At 31.8% G+C, this 15,327-nt stretch overlaps 1 protein-coding gene across 1 annotated transcript in view; it reads left to right on the plus strand.

Annotated features, from left to right (window-relative positions):
* The first annotated feature begins 450 nt into the window (after positions 1-450).
* sev (sevenless) overlaps positions 451-15,327 on the plus strand; it is a 50,810-nt gene continuing 35,933 nt past the window's right edge. The window contains exons 1-2 of the mRNA XM_068761216.1: positions 451-666; positions 6,152-6,211. Of these exons, the coding sequence (XP_068617317.1) occupies positions 514-666; positions 6,152-6,211 (213 nt within the window). The 5' untranslated portion in view covers positions 451-513. The remainder of the gene's footprint in view (positions 667-6,151; positions 6,212-15,327) is intronic.

Raw genomic sequence — 15,327 nt, forward strand, 5'->3', positions numbered from 1 at the left:
TTTTTTTTCGTTTCATATCGTTTTTTTTATTATACACTTTTGTATTACTTAATATTAAAAGAATATGTCGATTTTATTGCTTAATTTAAAAGTTTTAATAGCTATTTTTTTATGTTTTACTGTCGTATATTTGCATATTGTATTCCGGGGGCAGTGAAATGTTACAATCATCTAATTAGAACAAGTGCGGTGCGACAATAAACAGGTAAGGGCTTAATGAACGTAGCGCCCAACCGTAGCGTCGTAGAGAGAGCGGGTGGCGCGACGGTTCAGTCTGCCGTCGGCTACCGATGCGTATGCGCACATAAACGTTCGCTCTCTGTTCCTCTACATTCGTGATGGTGAATTGCGCGCGCAGTTCGATCGTTTTCGCTTTTGACTTCCAAAATATTGCATGAACCGTATTAATAAAGAAATTTATTTATTAAAAAAAATTGTGTTTTGATATAACAATGGTCAGTTCATCGTGACAGTGCGCAAGAGTGGGCTCGACGGCAAAGGCCGGTGGGCACAATGAGACCGCCGCTGAATTGGCACAAATGGCTAGTGTTGTCGCTGCTCGGATTGGCTTTGTCCGCTTGGCCAATTGGCTGCGATTATAGTTCCATCACCGAGAAATTTGGAGCGGAAGCCGTTGCTCGATGCAATGAAAAATGCCCGTTCCAGGTTTGCAATATATTCTTTATTAAATTATTTTAACACTTACACACGAAACATCAATAATTTTTACCAAACTTAAAATGTAACTAAATTATTTATTTATATTTATTATTAGATCACAATGTCTGCTATTATTTACTGATATGTTATTACATAATACATTATTATATATCATTATTTGACCAACAACTTGAAATGCAATGTTAAGTAACTTCTTTACCTCAATTAGTTCACAGTTTAGAATTTTTGTTTAACCAGCGTAAACCAACAAAATGGATGAATTAGCGTTAATTTACTGTTCTAAGTAGGAAGCGAGCACGACAGCTAGAGTAGACCCACACACATAATAATAAGAACTCCGACGTTTATTTCCATCTATGTTCATATTTACGTCTGATACCATAAACTATTTATAATCGAAGGATTATAAACAGTGTATGGAATCATCAGTCATTTTATATTTTGTTAATTGTGACAGTGATTGTTTATAATTATTATGAATGATGTGATTAATGATACTAAAGTTCATATTGCGCTTTTTGATTTTTGTTCCAATTAAAATTATAAATACTGTCAGCGAAAGTGTCAAGGACCTATTACGAGTTATTATATTGAATTAAATATTAGAAAATTAAATATATCATTAAAAAAGCCTATCCGGCCATTTTTTCATACATTATCTTTGATTAACTTTACTCACACTTACTTATACTGTATATATATTAGTAAAAGATTAATTCATATAGGCATTTTAGTAATTCATATAGTCTGAACTGAATATAACTTAGAGATATTATTTATTAATTTACAAATTTAACAACTATAAGAAAGTATATTATATTAGGAGTACTGGAAAGTAACGTCGCTTTCTTAAGTTAAATGCACAACACTACATTTTTAAGACGTTTTTATTTCTAATTAACAATATATTCACCTTCGTTGTCCACAACCTTTTGCGATCTAGCGTACAAATTTTCATTGTCGAAGCGGTAAAAATCAATCGGTTTTTCTGTAAAATATGTCGACAGAAACTACATTACTTTTCTGTCTTCTTAATAAAACCGATGTATAGTTCGGCATCTGTATGGTTTGACAATAAGACCTGCGTATAGTGCTCGATGATTTCAGTAGTCTCCGGACAAACAGGCCTTTAAAATAAGTATGGAAAAGAAAGTTGGTGTCTAATGTCTATATCGTGTCTACTCAAGTAAGTGTCGAAGGGATTACGTTCTATAATATTATGTAACCTGAAACAAACTGTCCAGTTTGGTAAGTCTAAAATCTTGCTCGGATTGACAGCGTTCGGAAATTTTCGATACATATTCAAAATGCCTGTAGACGGTTTTTCACCAGTGTGTGTTGCCGGTGATAACTTACAAATCCTACAGTAGCCCTTATAAGAAGGCTCAAGGTTACCTAGAGAGCAATCGAGAGAGCTATGCTCGGAGTTTCGCTGCGAATTAGAATCAGAAATGGGAAGATCCGCAGAAAAACCAAGGTCACTGACATAGGTCTAAGAACTATTCGTTTGAAGTGGCAATGGGGTGTCACATCGCTCGTGCAATGGATATCCGCGGCTGAAAGGTTCTCGAGCGGCGGTTGACATAGACATAGACGGATGACATAGTTAAACTCGCGTGGCCAACACCGGTCATCGTGGCGACCTTAGGGGAGGCCTTATGCCTTGAAGTGGTTGTCTATTGGCTGAGAAAAAAAAGATAGGATATATTAGTTTTAATGATATTTATTATTGGCAGTTTTAATGTTAGTAATCTTTTAATATAGTTAGAATGCTTATAACTGCATATATTATCTGCTTATCGAATGATACACGAACTTTAGCTTAAACATTGTGAATCCCAATAGAAGTTCAAAATGTAGAATAAACTCCTAATATAGATTTTTATTTCACAACAATTTAAAAGCTTAGGAATGTAATTCAGGGATGAATGGGTTAATATATTATTAGTGCACTTTCTAATGGACAGGACTTGCGGTATCTGTGGTCAAACTTGTAGTAAGCAACATCATTAAGTAATTCATTGAACTAGGTTATAATAACAATAACAGGTCCATCAATATTTATATTCAAAATGTTTATGTTTCAATCTGTTATTGAATAATAATATACATCAACAATGTGTCAATAGAGAGTTCGAATATTACAAAAAGCTTAGTTATAATGCTAATGATATTTTAAATTGGAAAGTATAATAATCATTTAAACTTTATTACTGCTTTTAAATTTTCTAATTTCTGTGACGTCCAATGCTGGACATTCACAATCCAAAGATTTTAAATAGTACCTTTAAGAAGTGGCCTGCATGTAGCGTTATCAGACGACCCTACTGCCCATCTTGAAGGTGGACGTCTTCGCGTTTGCCGATATCATTTATGAAGGCCATGTAACCTATCCGCTGAAACTTCAATTTTCCAATCCATAAGGCTATGTTTGTGTACTTTCGTTCATCTACGAATCTCCAAATAAAAAAAAAAACCCAAGCATATGGGCTATATGGCCTTTCTATGACTCGTTGAGCGCCTGTAAGCTTGCCAAAAAGGCTCCAAGTGAGAGACCACAGAGAGAATAAAAGAACTGAAAACTCGATTTTCCCTTAAAACACTATGGATTTTTACAAAAGGTTCATAGAGCAGTATTCCTTGTAAGAGTTGTTTCTATAGACAATAGTATTTATAAAACAGTAACATAACGTCCCACTAATCACAACAAAAACAGACATAACCAAAGTGATATTTCGGTAGCTTACGTTCGTTTTTTAACTAAATTACTCTCAATTGTTTATATCGAAATTCATACACTGCATGTTAGATAAAGTAAATAGATTTGAACAGTAACCCGTCGCCAAAATATCACTACGATGTTAACCAAATGCATTTCGGTGAAATGTCCTTTGAAATATTTTTGGTGTACTCAAGGGAACCGTACCATAAAGGTTGCATTAATTAGTCAATAATACATCATTGAATAAGGCGTCTTCGGTGAGGACGCATTGCGATGATCTTTATCCAGATTGTTTGCTAGTGCAGGTTCAACGCTCATCTAATTGTCGGCAATTAGCAACTAACTGTAGTGAACAACAGTGCTAAATATAGAGCGATATTTCTACACTTCATGCACTATCCCCCACTTCTAAATTAAAACATTCTTGATGCTTGTGTTATCTTAGTGTAAGGGGTTTAATTTTATACATATGCGTCAAGAAATATTGTCACAAACATCAAAAAATTATGTTTTGTTTATGTGGATTAATTATATGTCGACAGATTTACACGTCAAATCACATAAGAATTTTTATTTTCGTTCTCTTACATTGTGGTTTTAATCAAAGTCGAAATACATAATCCGATTAAACTTTTTTACTGAGTCTTTATTGTGTAATTTTCAGATGACAGTAGACTTTAAAAATGCAGCTATAATCTTAAAACACTTTTTTAAATTTGTAATCAAAAAATAAATTCAATTTTTTAGATAAGGATTATATGTGTACATTTTATAGCAGTTTTTTAAAGTAAAAATATTAATTTAGCATATTTTTTAGTTACATAATTTTTACTTGGTGTAAACAATATGAATATAAGTAATAATTTTCAAACTTAAGTAGGGCAGCCATTCTTCATAACACAGTCTTTAATAACTTATTTAGGTTAAATTCTAAACCAATGAAACGACTTTAGGAACTCTATCGTGAAATGTGTTAAATGCCAACGAAAACAATCGTCATCCAAATAAATATTAACGTTTAAAACCCCGGTAAACTACAAGCAACTCGTATTAAATCAATTAATAAACCCGGTATCAACAAATTATAGATAGATTTCAAATATTATTTTATTAAAACTTTTGTTGACAGATTTATTTCTAATTCTTTATGCTTCAATACTATAAAATATACTATAAAATACTTTAAAATAAATAAAACATACATTAAGGTTAATTTTAGTTATTATAAAGTTCATGGTATAATCATTGATAACTATTGCAATAATTATTACATAAGTTACAATGTAATTTGTACAAACAACAATATATAATATCTGTACTTGCAAATTGAATTGTTCATTGTTATGTTTTTCTAAAAAAATCCCTAAAACGTTACCAGAGGTATCGCATTTCGGAGCTGAGGCCATAGAGGTGCAACCGGGTTCCGGTCTCACGCTCGCAAAACCTCTAACAAGATACCACTGCGCTGTTAAGCGATATTTGTAATAAGCATACCGGCTACATAATATTCCTCAAAGAAGATGTGGTAGAATAGGAACATTTAAAAAATAAACAATCAGATGTTCTTATTCACCTTAGTTTTCTCTATTTTACTTTATGGGCCCAAGACATAGATGCAGAAAAGAAATGCCTCTGGACGCGTGGATGTTATGATACACGGTGCTATAAGAAAATGATGTGCTTCCTCTGGTCGGCGAAACAAACGAAAGTCACGATACTCAAGAAACCCAAACTGACAACGAGGCTTTCACCTGTTCGCCTAAAAAGAGTCTTTGAGTATTTTGATTGCACGGGCAATCAAAATACGGGGTAAAGACGGGGGAACCTCGAGAAGCTTATTGTTGTTACAGGCAAGATCGTAAGTAAAATACCACGAGAGAGATCCCCAATGCGCTGGGTTCATCTATACCAAACCACTCTGGAGTGTAAAGTTTACGATGCCTTGCATGTTTGCCTTTGATGCCAATGGTCGTATCCGATAGTCAATCCAATCCATTGGGGTTTCCCCCCATGTACCTCAGAAAGGAAGATTAGAATGCGAGTAGGAGAATATATATGAGATTTGCACCTATATACTGACTCCACCCGATATCTTTGGAGCCGGATAGTTCTAAGGTATGACAAGTAATATCAAGAAATTTGGTAGGAATATTTCTTTCACAGAGTAGCGGTCAACTACGACGGATTTCACGAAAACCAACCTACAAGAGAGTTGAGAGAGTGTAAATTTTAAAAATACGTATTTTTAAAATATACCTCATAAGCTTAAAAATGGCCAGATTTTTTTTTCGCATGTTATAAAATACCCAGAATGGATTTTATGAAATTACACCCGGGGGAGACAGGCAGTTTAGCAAATTTTAAAGCGTGTGTTCACTGAAGATCATCTACTTTTTTAATTGTGACGAACTATTTTTTATGTTTTTATACATTAATTCTAAAACAAATAAAAAGTAAATTAAAATCCAACCAAACTTTTTTTCTTTAAAAAAAGCGTTATTTATGGTAATCAACATTTTCAACAGGCCTGATTTAAACCGTGCGTTTTTATTATTTTTTGTTCGGCAGGTAGATGTTATTGTGACATCAACGGCACGCCTCAGTGCCCGTGCGCAGTCACGCCGGAAGCTATAGGGCCAGCGCTCCTCTGATTATGCCATAATATCCTCTCTGTAGAAAGCAACTTCCACCGCTTATTAGGAACAAAAAAGTGTCCCGGTTTCTGATTATATTTTTGTATGTTTTCAGAATCGGACCGCAGATGGCCACTTTGATGTTAGTTGCGGATCTGACTGCAGCGTACAGCAAGTAAGTAGCATTGTTTATGTTTGTATGAATTGTAATCAGATCCAAATTAAACTCTTTCGCAACCAGATTACAGTGTTCTGTTATAATATGGTTGCAAAGCATTAAAGTAGGACACTACAAAATCACACTCCGACTTCGCCGGCTAGGACATTCGAAAGAAATTCGCGATATGCGCGCTGCTATAGTTTCTTCCATTATATCTCCCAAAGCGTAGTATCACTAGCTTTAAAATTTCTCCGACAATCTAATGTGAAAACTGACTAATAACAGCCCAAGCGTAAGTATCGTTACTCCACGGACCCTTCGCCTAACAATTCGAAGAGCTGGGTGGCTTCCTAATCTGTTGAAATAATTGATATAATAGCTCGTGCTCAGGTTTTTAAAGCAGTCTTCGAGGTTAGTTACTGTAAAGAAGTTCAGATTAGGCACCTTTCTCTCTCTGATAACTCAAAGTCAAAGAAGGTGTAAATGGAAAAGAGTCAACATTTGTTCATAACAAAAAAAAAACTGTATTTACATTACAGTTTACAGCCATAAATTAATAACTGTTAACACTTTGTAATAGTCTTGGCAGTCAAAAACAAATATAGATTATGTCACTATCACAAACGTTAAGGTTTTAAAATTGTAGAGTACGTAAAAGTTTTATATGCTTGTGTAAACGAAAGGTCGTAAAGTCGTTTGAATCGATAAGATGTATATTTTACATCACTGATATATATTAAAAATTACTCAACAACTTTTTATGGCGGAAACAGAAAAACACTTTTATGCTTTTGAGTAAGAATAGAACGATTGAAACGTCATGTAAATATTGAAAAAAGAATTTTTATACCAAATTGTTTTTACTTAGCTTATTTTGTTGTAGTTATCTTTTTTCTTATTTATATTTTGATGTAATAACTGAAAATCATTGATTGCCGTATCGACGCTAAGTAACCAACACAGTTACTGTAAAAAATAATTATCAGAGTTTATAATTACTTGTTGATAACTCAGGCTCATCATTCAACCTATGCCCTATTTTACGTGATTAAAGTATTTAATGAATACTGTATTAAAACATTCGATAATAAACAGATTATACGAAAAGAAATATAGTATACACCAAGTTGCACTCGTTCGTATTGTTAATTTTGTCCTCAAATCATTGACGATGTGTATACGAATGATATTATGTAGCATCAGGTTCATTCATTCATTCAATGTGAAAAAGGATTTTTCTTACCTAAATTATGAAGAAACAATGAGCGACTGGGTTAAAACATAATAGGTTGCATAACTTGATAGACTGGTTTTAAACTGGTTACTTTAATTAGAGCATAAGGTATATATTACTGAGTTCTTATCTTCTATTTGTTTTGTAATTTACTAAGTTTGTATTTCAAGATTATGAACGAGATCAATCCGCGCACTTTCTAGACCGTAAGATCTTTGACTCTCTAATTTAATCTAGTGAATTAAAGAATCAAAGGTTTTGTGATGTGGTTAACGGGTATTTTAAATTCTCGACCAGAAACTGTAATAATTTTATAGTCTATATTCTTAATTTTGTTCAGAAAATAATGATAATTTCTTGAAAATGTAAAGATTTGTTTAGTTAAATTTTGATAGATTTATAAAATATTCTGATGACCACTATATTGATGGTTATTATGTTTTTAATTTTCTTTTTCACATTTATCGAATAATCATTAACTAAATCTGACTCTATGGGATTTTAGTATGTTGATACTAAATAGGAAGGTGATTTGCCGTTTACCAAATGTCATTACCAAAATGTATATATAAAAGGGAGGGATGTATAGTCATACCAGAGCACAAAAGAATAGAGTTCATTTATACAACTGCGTTGTTTTTATCCTTTATCTCTTTCGAAATTCCTTTTCTATAACGTTTACGAATCGTTATATTTAAACAAATGTGGTGGATGGCGAAAACTAAAGTTTAGATTAATCGAAAGTACGAAATACTGATATTGCATAGTTTTAAAAGTTATTCGTGTGTACTTGTTGTCGCAAAGGACGCGTTCCTATGTATGTATGGCTTCCTGACCTCAGAAAAGCCTGTTTTGTTATTTATTTTTTTCCAGATTTATAATAAGCTAAAGAATACGCATAGAGAATAATAGTTAACAAAATTTTTTTTTTTATATTACTCTATGTACTTTATTCTCTACGATTTGTATAGAAATTATACTGATTAAATGTTATACTAATTTGTTTTCAATTAATATATGCTACACACTATTCAAAAATTAATAGTTTCAGAAATAATAAATACCGTAAAAAATAATTCTAAATTTCTATTATTACGTATTAAAGTTAATAAATGTTTACTATCTGCCCCTGCAGACTTTGTACTGCCAAAAATTATTCGCTTCTCGTATTCCAATATAAAAAATTAATTAATGTAACATACTTCAGAGTGATTATTTCATACATTATGATTGGTAATAGGTGTATAAACTATGAAGTTTATTGCTGTCAAATGTGTTATATATTCACCCTCTTAAAGATTTTACCGATCAATCTGAAGAATTGCAAAAACATTTTTTATATGTTTCTTCAAAAGATTAACGTATGGAGATTTCCTTGTAACAGAGAGAAAATGTTTTAAAAGTTACTTTTTGAGAAGCTGCTAAGGACTTTAATTTTTAATGTCTAGCCTATATCTGGTTTGTAGATAATAAAGTCGTGAATTTTTTTATGTTAAATTGAATACATCCCACGTTCGTAAATTTGTTATCCATCATTCTTAAACAAAAACTGACATAAAACGGGCATCACACGCCAACCATGACAGTTACTGCTGGTTAATGTCAAAATTATCAGTAAGGTCCAATTTACACCCCTGCGTCCTGCTAGAGGCGGTCGCAAAAACTCTTAAGTGGAGAAACAGGGGTAGCGCATTCCATATCACTACTACCGTTTTCTCGGTTACCATGCTTTTATAAAAATAATGGACAGAATATGTTAATACGTTAAACATGTTTCGGTTGCCCTTTTCTTAGTACACGTAAGCAGTTTTTGTTCCGTGTTGGCACTACGAAAACGAACATTAACGTATTTATTCAAAAGACTTGATTCTAGTTCAACAATGTAACTCGATACTAACTGCATAAGTATTTTTCACCTTACAGTTACACAAGAAAAATATTACAATTCATAAGCAAAAACCTTTAAAGCTCTTACTCCTATTTCTAATCCACTTTTATAAATTGTTTAATCTGAATATGTATCATAAATCTATTTTTCTATTGGAATTCGACAGAACAAAATCAGTTGCAAATTTGAAGTCTGCAGAGTCAGTTAACATTAAACGATTAATATATGTAGTAATTGGAATTTTTAAATATTAGTTTTTGCATAGAATTTATTGTTAAAGTCTTATATTCGTTAACAGAAAATTATTACATATATAACTGTGTGCTGCTATATGCTGTTTATAGTTATAATTTTATGAAACAACATAAAAAAGTTAGGTATTAGTGTTATTTTGTTTTATTATCAAAAATTATATTTGAAACGGAGTATGGGATATTTGTAACAGAAAAAAGTATCCCGAAAAAACATAAATGAACTGATGAACCCTACTCGTAGAGAGAATAAACATTCTCAATTGACTTGTTTCTGTTTTCTCTGTGACAGACAATTTGTGTTCAATTGTAAATCACACAGAGATATTTATTTTTGATTTATTTTGAAAGTTATCCCGGTTTTATCTATTACTTTTATTGGATACTCGAAAATAATTTATTCTAATCTATTGCCGAAAATACTTTGTGTTCGTTTCTTAAGGCTTAGAAAGATGCATCTCATGAACCCATTTATTTCTCCACGTACAACATACACAAATCGGAACACGGTAATATTTAAAATGATTTCTCATTAATATATTACAAAAGATATAGAGATGACGCATAGTTCTTATACGAGTTGATTGATTATAGATATAAAAGCTTTATACGTTGGATGTTTATCACGTTGGCTATCAATGAAAGTATTGTAAATCTTATCTAAAAATAATGGTTTCAGAAATATTTAATAACGTAATGATAATAAAGTCGGTAAAGCATTTTGGAAAATCGGATTGAAATATTTTCAAAATGAATTATTGTTTTCTATCGCTCCCTGCAGATATATATGTATTGCCAGAAGGTCGCTTTCCAGTAAAAAAAAAAATTAGTATAAAATATAGCTTTTATATAAATCAGAGGATTTAAAAAAAAAATTAGGATTTGTATTCACTCCTGGTGTACTATAAAAGAGCCTCTCGAAAGATAAAACCTGATACAGACGATGGTCGTCAGAGAAGATGCCTATAGACTGCATAAGGAAGACAATGTTAAGATGACTATATTATCATAGCCTTCCTTGACTGAGTAGGCATAAGGCTTTACATTGAAGAGCTTGATATAAATATTTTATGTTAAAATACCTGCAGTTTTCGAATGCCTGTGCCACTGTTTTGATTAAGTTGTTAAAACTGTCAGCCTAATTGAATATAGCTACAGGTTTGTGAGCGATGAAAAAAAGCGATCATAGTGTCTTTATGTCATATGATGAGTTAAGACTGTGAACATTGTTCAACGAATCGTTACTATCGTTTGGTAATTTGCAACATGTCTCAAAGTTATGCAGTAGCGTCCTCGTTTAATATGATACAACGTCATCACACTAGGTGATGTGCAGGGACTAAAGTACTATGCAGTACATGTGTTTTAAACAATACTCTCTAATATATTAATTCAGTAATAGATATCGATCATTTGTAATAGTTGTGATCAAGATGAAATTTCAACTCTTTTCCTTACGCCGTTTCTCTCACTACTGAGGACCCTGACCTTATTCGGAAAGTTTGACGCGCACTATCTATGACCATCTGTGCCAGTCTTCGACGGTCACCTGCGGAATTTTGTTTCGAAAGTTAGAAAAGGCAAGCTTATTTTAACCTTTTATGTTTCACATCAGTTTTTCTTTATCAATCCATGTATTCGATCTTTTATATACTACGATGAGTTTCGTAGTTGCATTTGTAAAAAAAATCTTTAAACCGAAATCCATTTACTTCCGAATAAAAATGAAAACAAATATGACAATTAATTCAACCGTGGAGTTTTAATGTGTAGGTAGGGATTTCTCTTGTTTCCGTCTGTCATCGCTCCACCCATAACCAAAAGCATTGCTTGCATTCGCTCTTTCATTGCATCGACGGCTTCGAATTGTTTACACACGAACATTTCCTGCAATACTTCTTAACACTTAGTATATTTCGTCTGGTGCATTATTTACCTTTTACCATTTCCCGTTTTCGGAAATTCATTTTATTTTTGGAATCTTGTATGTCTTTACATTATAGAACAGACTACAGCAAGTTAAACATTTTAAAGGTATTATACATCTTATTAGGCTCGTTGCAGGCAGGTTCTTATCGGTTCCGTCGGAAATTTATTGATGATGATATTATGTGATGAATAATAATAAAGAGAGGAGTTCTTGCAAAATTTATTTGGGTGAGTTCAATAAATATATTTTTAATTATTAAAGTTTCCAAACAATGTTTACAATGTGTTTCTGGTGTGAAAGCGAGGATGGCCGTTGGTCAACCACCACATTGCAAGAGGTGCGAGAGGCAACGGGGGTCGCGTGGGAGTTGACGCCGGATGGACGCAGGAAGGAAGCTGCTAGTTGCCAGTCTGCTCCCCTCTGTCTATTTTAGAGTTCATTCATTTTATTCCGACGTTTTGTACAACGTACGTTAGGGTTAAACTTGGGTTTGCCAAGGCTTCTATATCGCACAACTAAAACAACGGAAATAGACATACAAATTATGTGTCGTATAAACACATCAAAACAAATAATTTTAACGTTAATATTTTTCAACGAGATTTCTCATGATTTGGAATTTTGTAATTAAGTAATTTTGCATATATAAAAGAAACAGACACCGCTTTTCTCATCAAATCAAAATTTAAAATACCTGTTAAATATTGAACGCTAGTAAAAACAAAATAAGACGTATAAAAACGTAACACGGAGTTAATTTAAACAACTTTCTTTTGCTGTCAATTATTTTATATAAATAATAACTAAAAGAACAAGACTTTTTAGAATGTAATCAAAACAAAAACATTATGTATCATAAGCATTACAATGAAACAATTACACAGAATGTACGAAAAAAAATTATTGTTACCTAAAACTTTTATCACCTATAAAAATAGGTTAACTATTGAACCATCTCTTAAACGATACAGCAGGTCATACCGTGACGTTTACGGTTCAGGTGCGCTCTCATGTAGAGGAACTCGACGCGTAACCCGCTCCGCTGCTCGCGTCCGGAAGTTAACAATCGCTTATCGGAAGTAAACCAATAGACGATTTTAAATTATATTCGAAATTTATGTGTGAAATGATTATTTGAAATGTTCCAACCGAATTGTGAATATATTTTTATATTTTGTGAACACCGACGTCGTTAACCGTTTGTATTTCATGGCTGGTAATCTTAAATATACATATACTGTATGAAAAGGAAAATTAGTATTCTTTTTACATAGTAACTTTTAGTTACAAGTATCTGAAGTTGTGTATACTTAAACATAAAAAAGGAAATGTTATATTGATATCTAATAGCTAAAATTAAAACAGAACATAAAAATATTTAAATGTACACCGAAAAATTTGTTAGAGTTATGTATTCGTGAAAATGTCATAGTATTGGTATTTTTATAATTTATTCAAGAAGTCAGTAGAGCAAAACTACGTAAACAATATTGTTTGGGTAGCGGAACAACTGTGAGAACCGGCACTGGCACAGTGCATGTATGAATATTCATAAAGTTCGTTTAAACCAACTTTGCAAATGTCCATTATTATTTAAATGAAAGACCCTGTTTCTAGTAAAAGTAAAAAATCTATGGTGTTGAATTTTTGTTGAAGGAAGAAAATATTATGACTTGTTAACGAATAACACTTATTATTATTTTTCTTCGGCTTTGATTATGATTATTTAGCTACAGAAACATCGATATACTCGTATTTTCGTTGTTGTTACTGCTAAAAGTTATTATTGCATTATTACTAAAAAAATTATCTCATCTGTTCAATTGATAGTAAAAGCTTGTTATAAAATATAACCGAATTACAAATTTGCGTAAAATTTATAAAATATTTATAATTTAGTAATAATACTTATGAAATGAATATTTCTTTATAATATAGTTATTTTGTAAAATAATTACTATAATTAAAGATATTTTTCTTATAGAATGAGGTGTTATAATAATAAGATGTACCACGATAAAATATTATTCACAGGACAAGTAACAAGTTATAAAGATCGGTCCTAGTTATTGGGTTGTAAAATAAACACTATACAAAATATAATAACAATAGCGTTTATCTATAGAGGCAAGGTCTAATACTCAAAGGTCTTTCACACAAGAACTTTCTCCAGACGAGGGATAACATGTCCCTTTATCGCAAACAACCAATTGGAAAGCTAATTGAAATATGTGTGATGTAGTGAGCTCGGTATCGTGGAACGCTCATTAGCCAATCAACACTCATTATAGGCATAAATATAAATTCCTTAAACTAAATACACGTAATGTTTATACAAAAATATAAATATATGGGATTGTCCATTTGCTATCCACGTTGACTTAGGAGAAAACAAGTGTATATCACATATGTTATAAGTTTACAATTTAATTAATTCTGTGATTTGTATGGAAAAGGCAAAACACTTGTTATTATTATTTTACTTGCAATTTTGTGATGATTTAACAAAAATTAGAATTTAAAAAAAATTGGCCGTTCTCGAGTTTGGCGCTTGCATTATTTGATTATTACTTATATAGCCTATATTTTAGGCAATGCCGGTTTACTTTACCAATTAAAAAAAATGAAGGTGTAACATTATTAGCTAAAACATGTACATATTGGAGACCGTAACTTACAACAGTGAGCCAAGTTACAAGGTATACCGACATTATAATGGTCGACATTTGAAAAATATGGTTACTTATAATACTAAGAAAAATCCGACCTATGTACCTAATTCATTTGTGTTTTAATTGCATAATCGGGTTTTCACTTAGATGAGACGTCTGCCGACCAAATGTCTTTCAGATACACACATATTGCTGTAAAGGGATAAGTTTTTTCTTGTTATTAAAAGTTTGCTTAATTTCAGCTCTAAAAATAGAATCTTAACTCCTCTTACACAATAATTGATTAATTCTAATTGAGTGTCAGACGGGTTGCAGCCAAAGTTTAAAGTAGGACGACCCGCTGAAGCTAGGAATGCAATTGCCATTTCCTTTTCTTCTACATACCGTACATCTTATTACATTCAGCATTTTTTATTATCTATTGAAATGTAAATAAAAAAATTTGTAATTCTTAATTTAAATTATTTTATGAATAAATGTCTATTTAAGGAAATTGTTTCTCTTGTTCAGAGACTTTGCTCATCTGTTGTTTCCGTAAAAGTGCCATTATTTATGAAAAAATTACTTACAGTTACTAGATATTAGTTAAATAGTGACCGAGCACACACACATTCTATTTAACTCATAACTATTCTACTTCGAAAAAACCTTCTTTATATATTCAACGAATAGGCAACTTACAACAGTGGTATATTGAATTAATGCTATGTAATTCTTTGGTTATTAAATAACATATAAAGATAAATGTTTTTCACGCATCCTCTCTGTAAAGGCTGATTTTAATTCAACTTGGGGGCAACAATGTATTTGTTTGTACTTTTTCTCTTCGCCGTATTTATTATTAGGAAGAATTTTAAGTTAAACTTACAGATACTAACAAAAAGTGGTCAGTCTTTTTTTACTCTTATCGTCTAGTTTTCTATGGCATAAAAGTTTTATATTAATTGGGAGTACATTAGTACTTATGTTATATACATAAGTATACTCGTATAACTTTCTTACGATCAGGAGTTCAGATTTGAAGTTAAGACTTTCCATTGGAAAACATATGATCTTAAATATCGCCCTCGCTAATCGGCCTAACGCGAAGTAAATATATTTATCAATTTTTTTTGTTATATTGTGATTGCATTGCGTTCTTTTCATTTATGAAAAT

The sequence above is a fragment of the Battus philenor genome, unplaced genomic scaffold (genome assembly GCF_028537555.1).
Source record: "Battus philenor isolate CCGP_79_NKW_IND1 unplaced genomic scaffold, ilBatPhil1.0.hap1 SCAF_14, whole genome shotgun sequence".
Lineage (NCBI taxonomy): Eukaryota > Metazoa > Arthropoda > Insecta > Lepidoptera > Papilionidae > Battus > Battus philenor.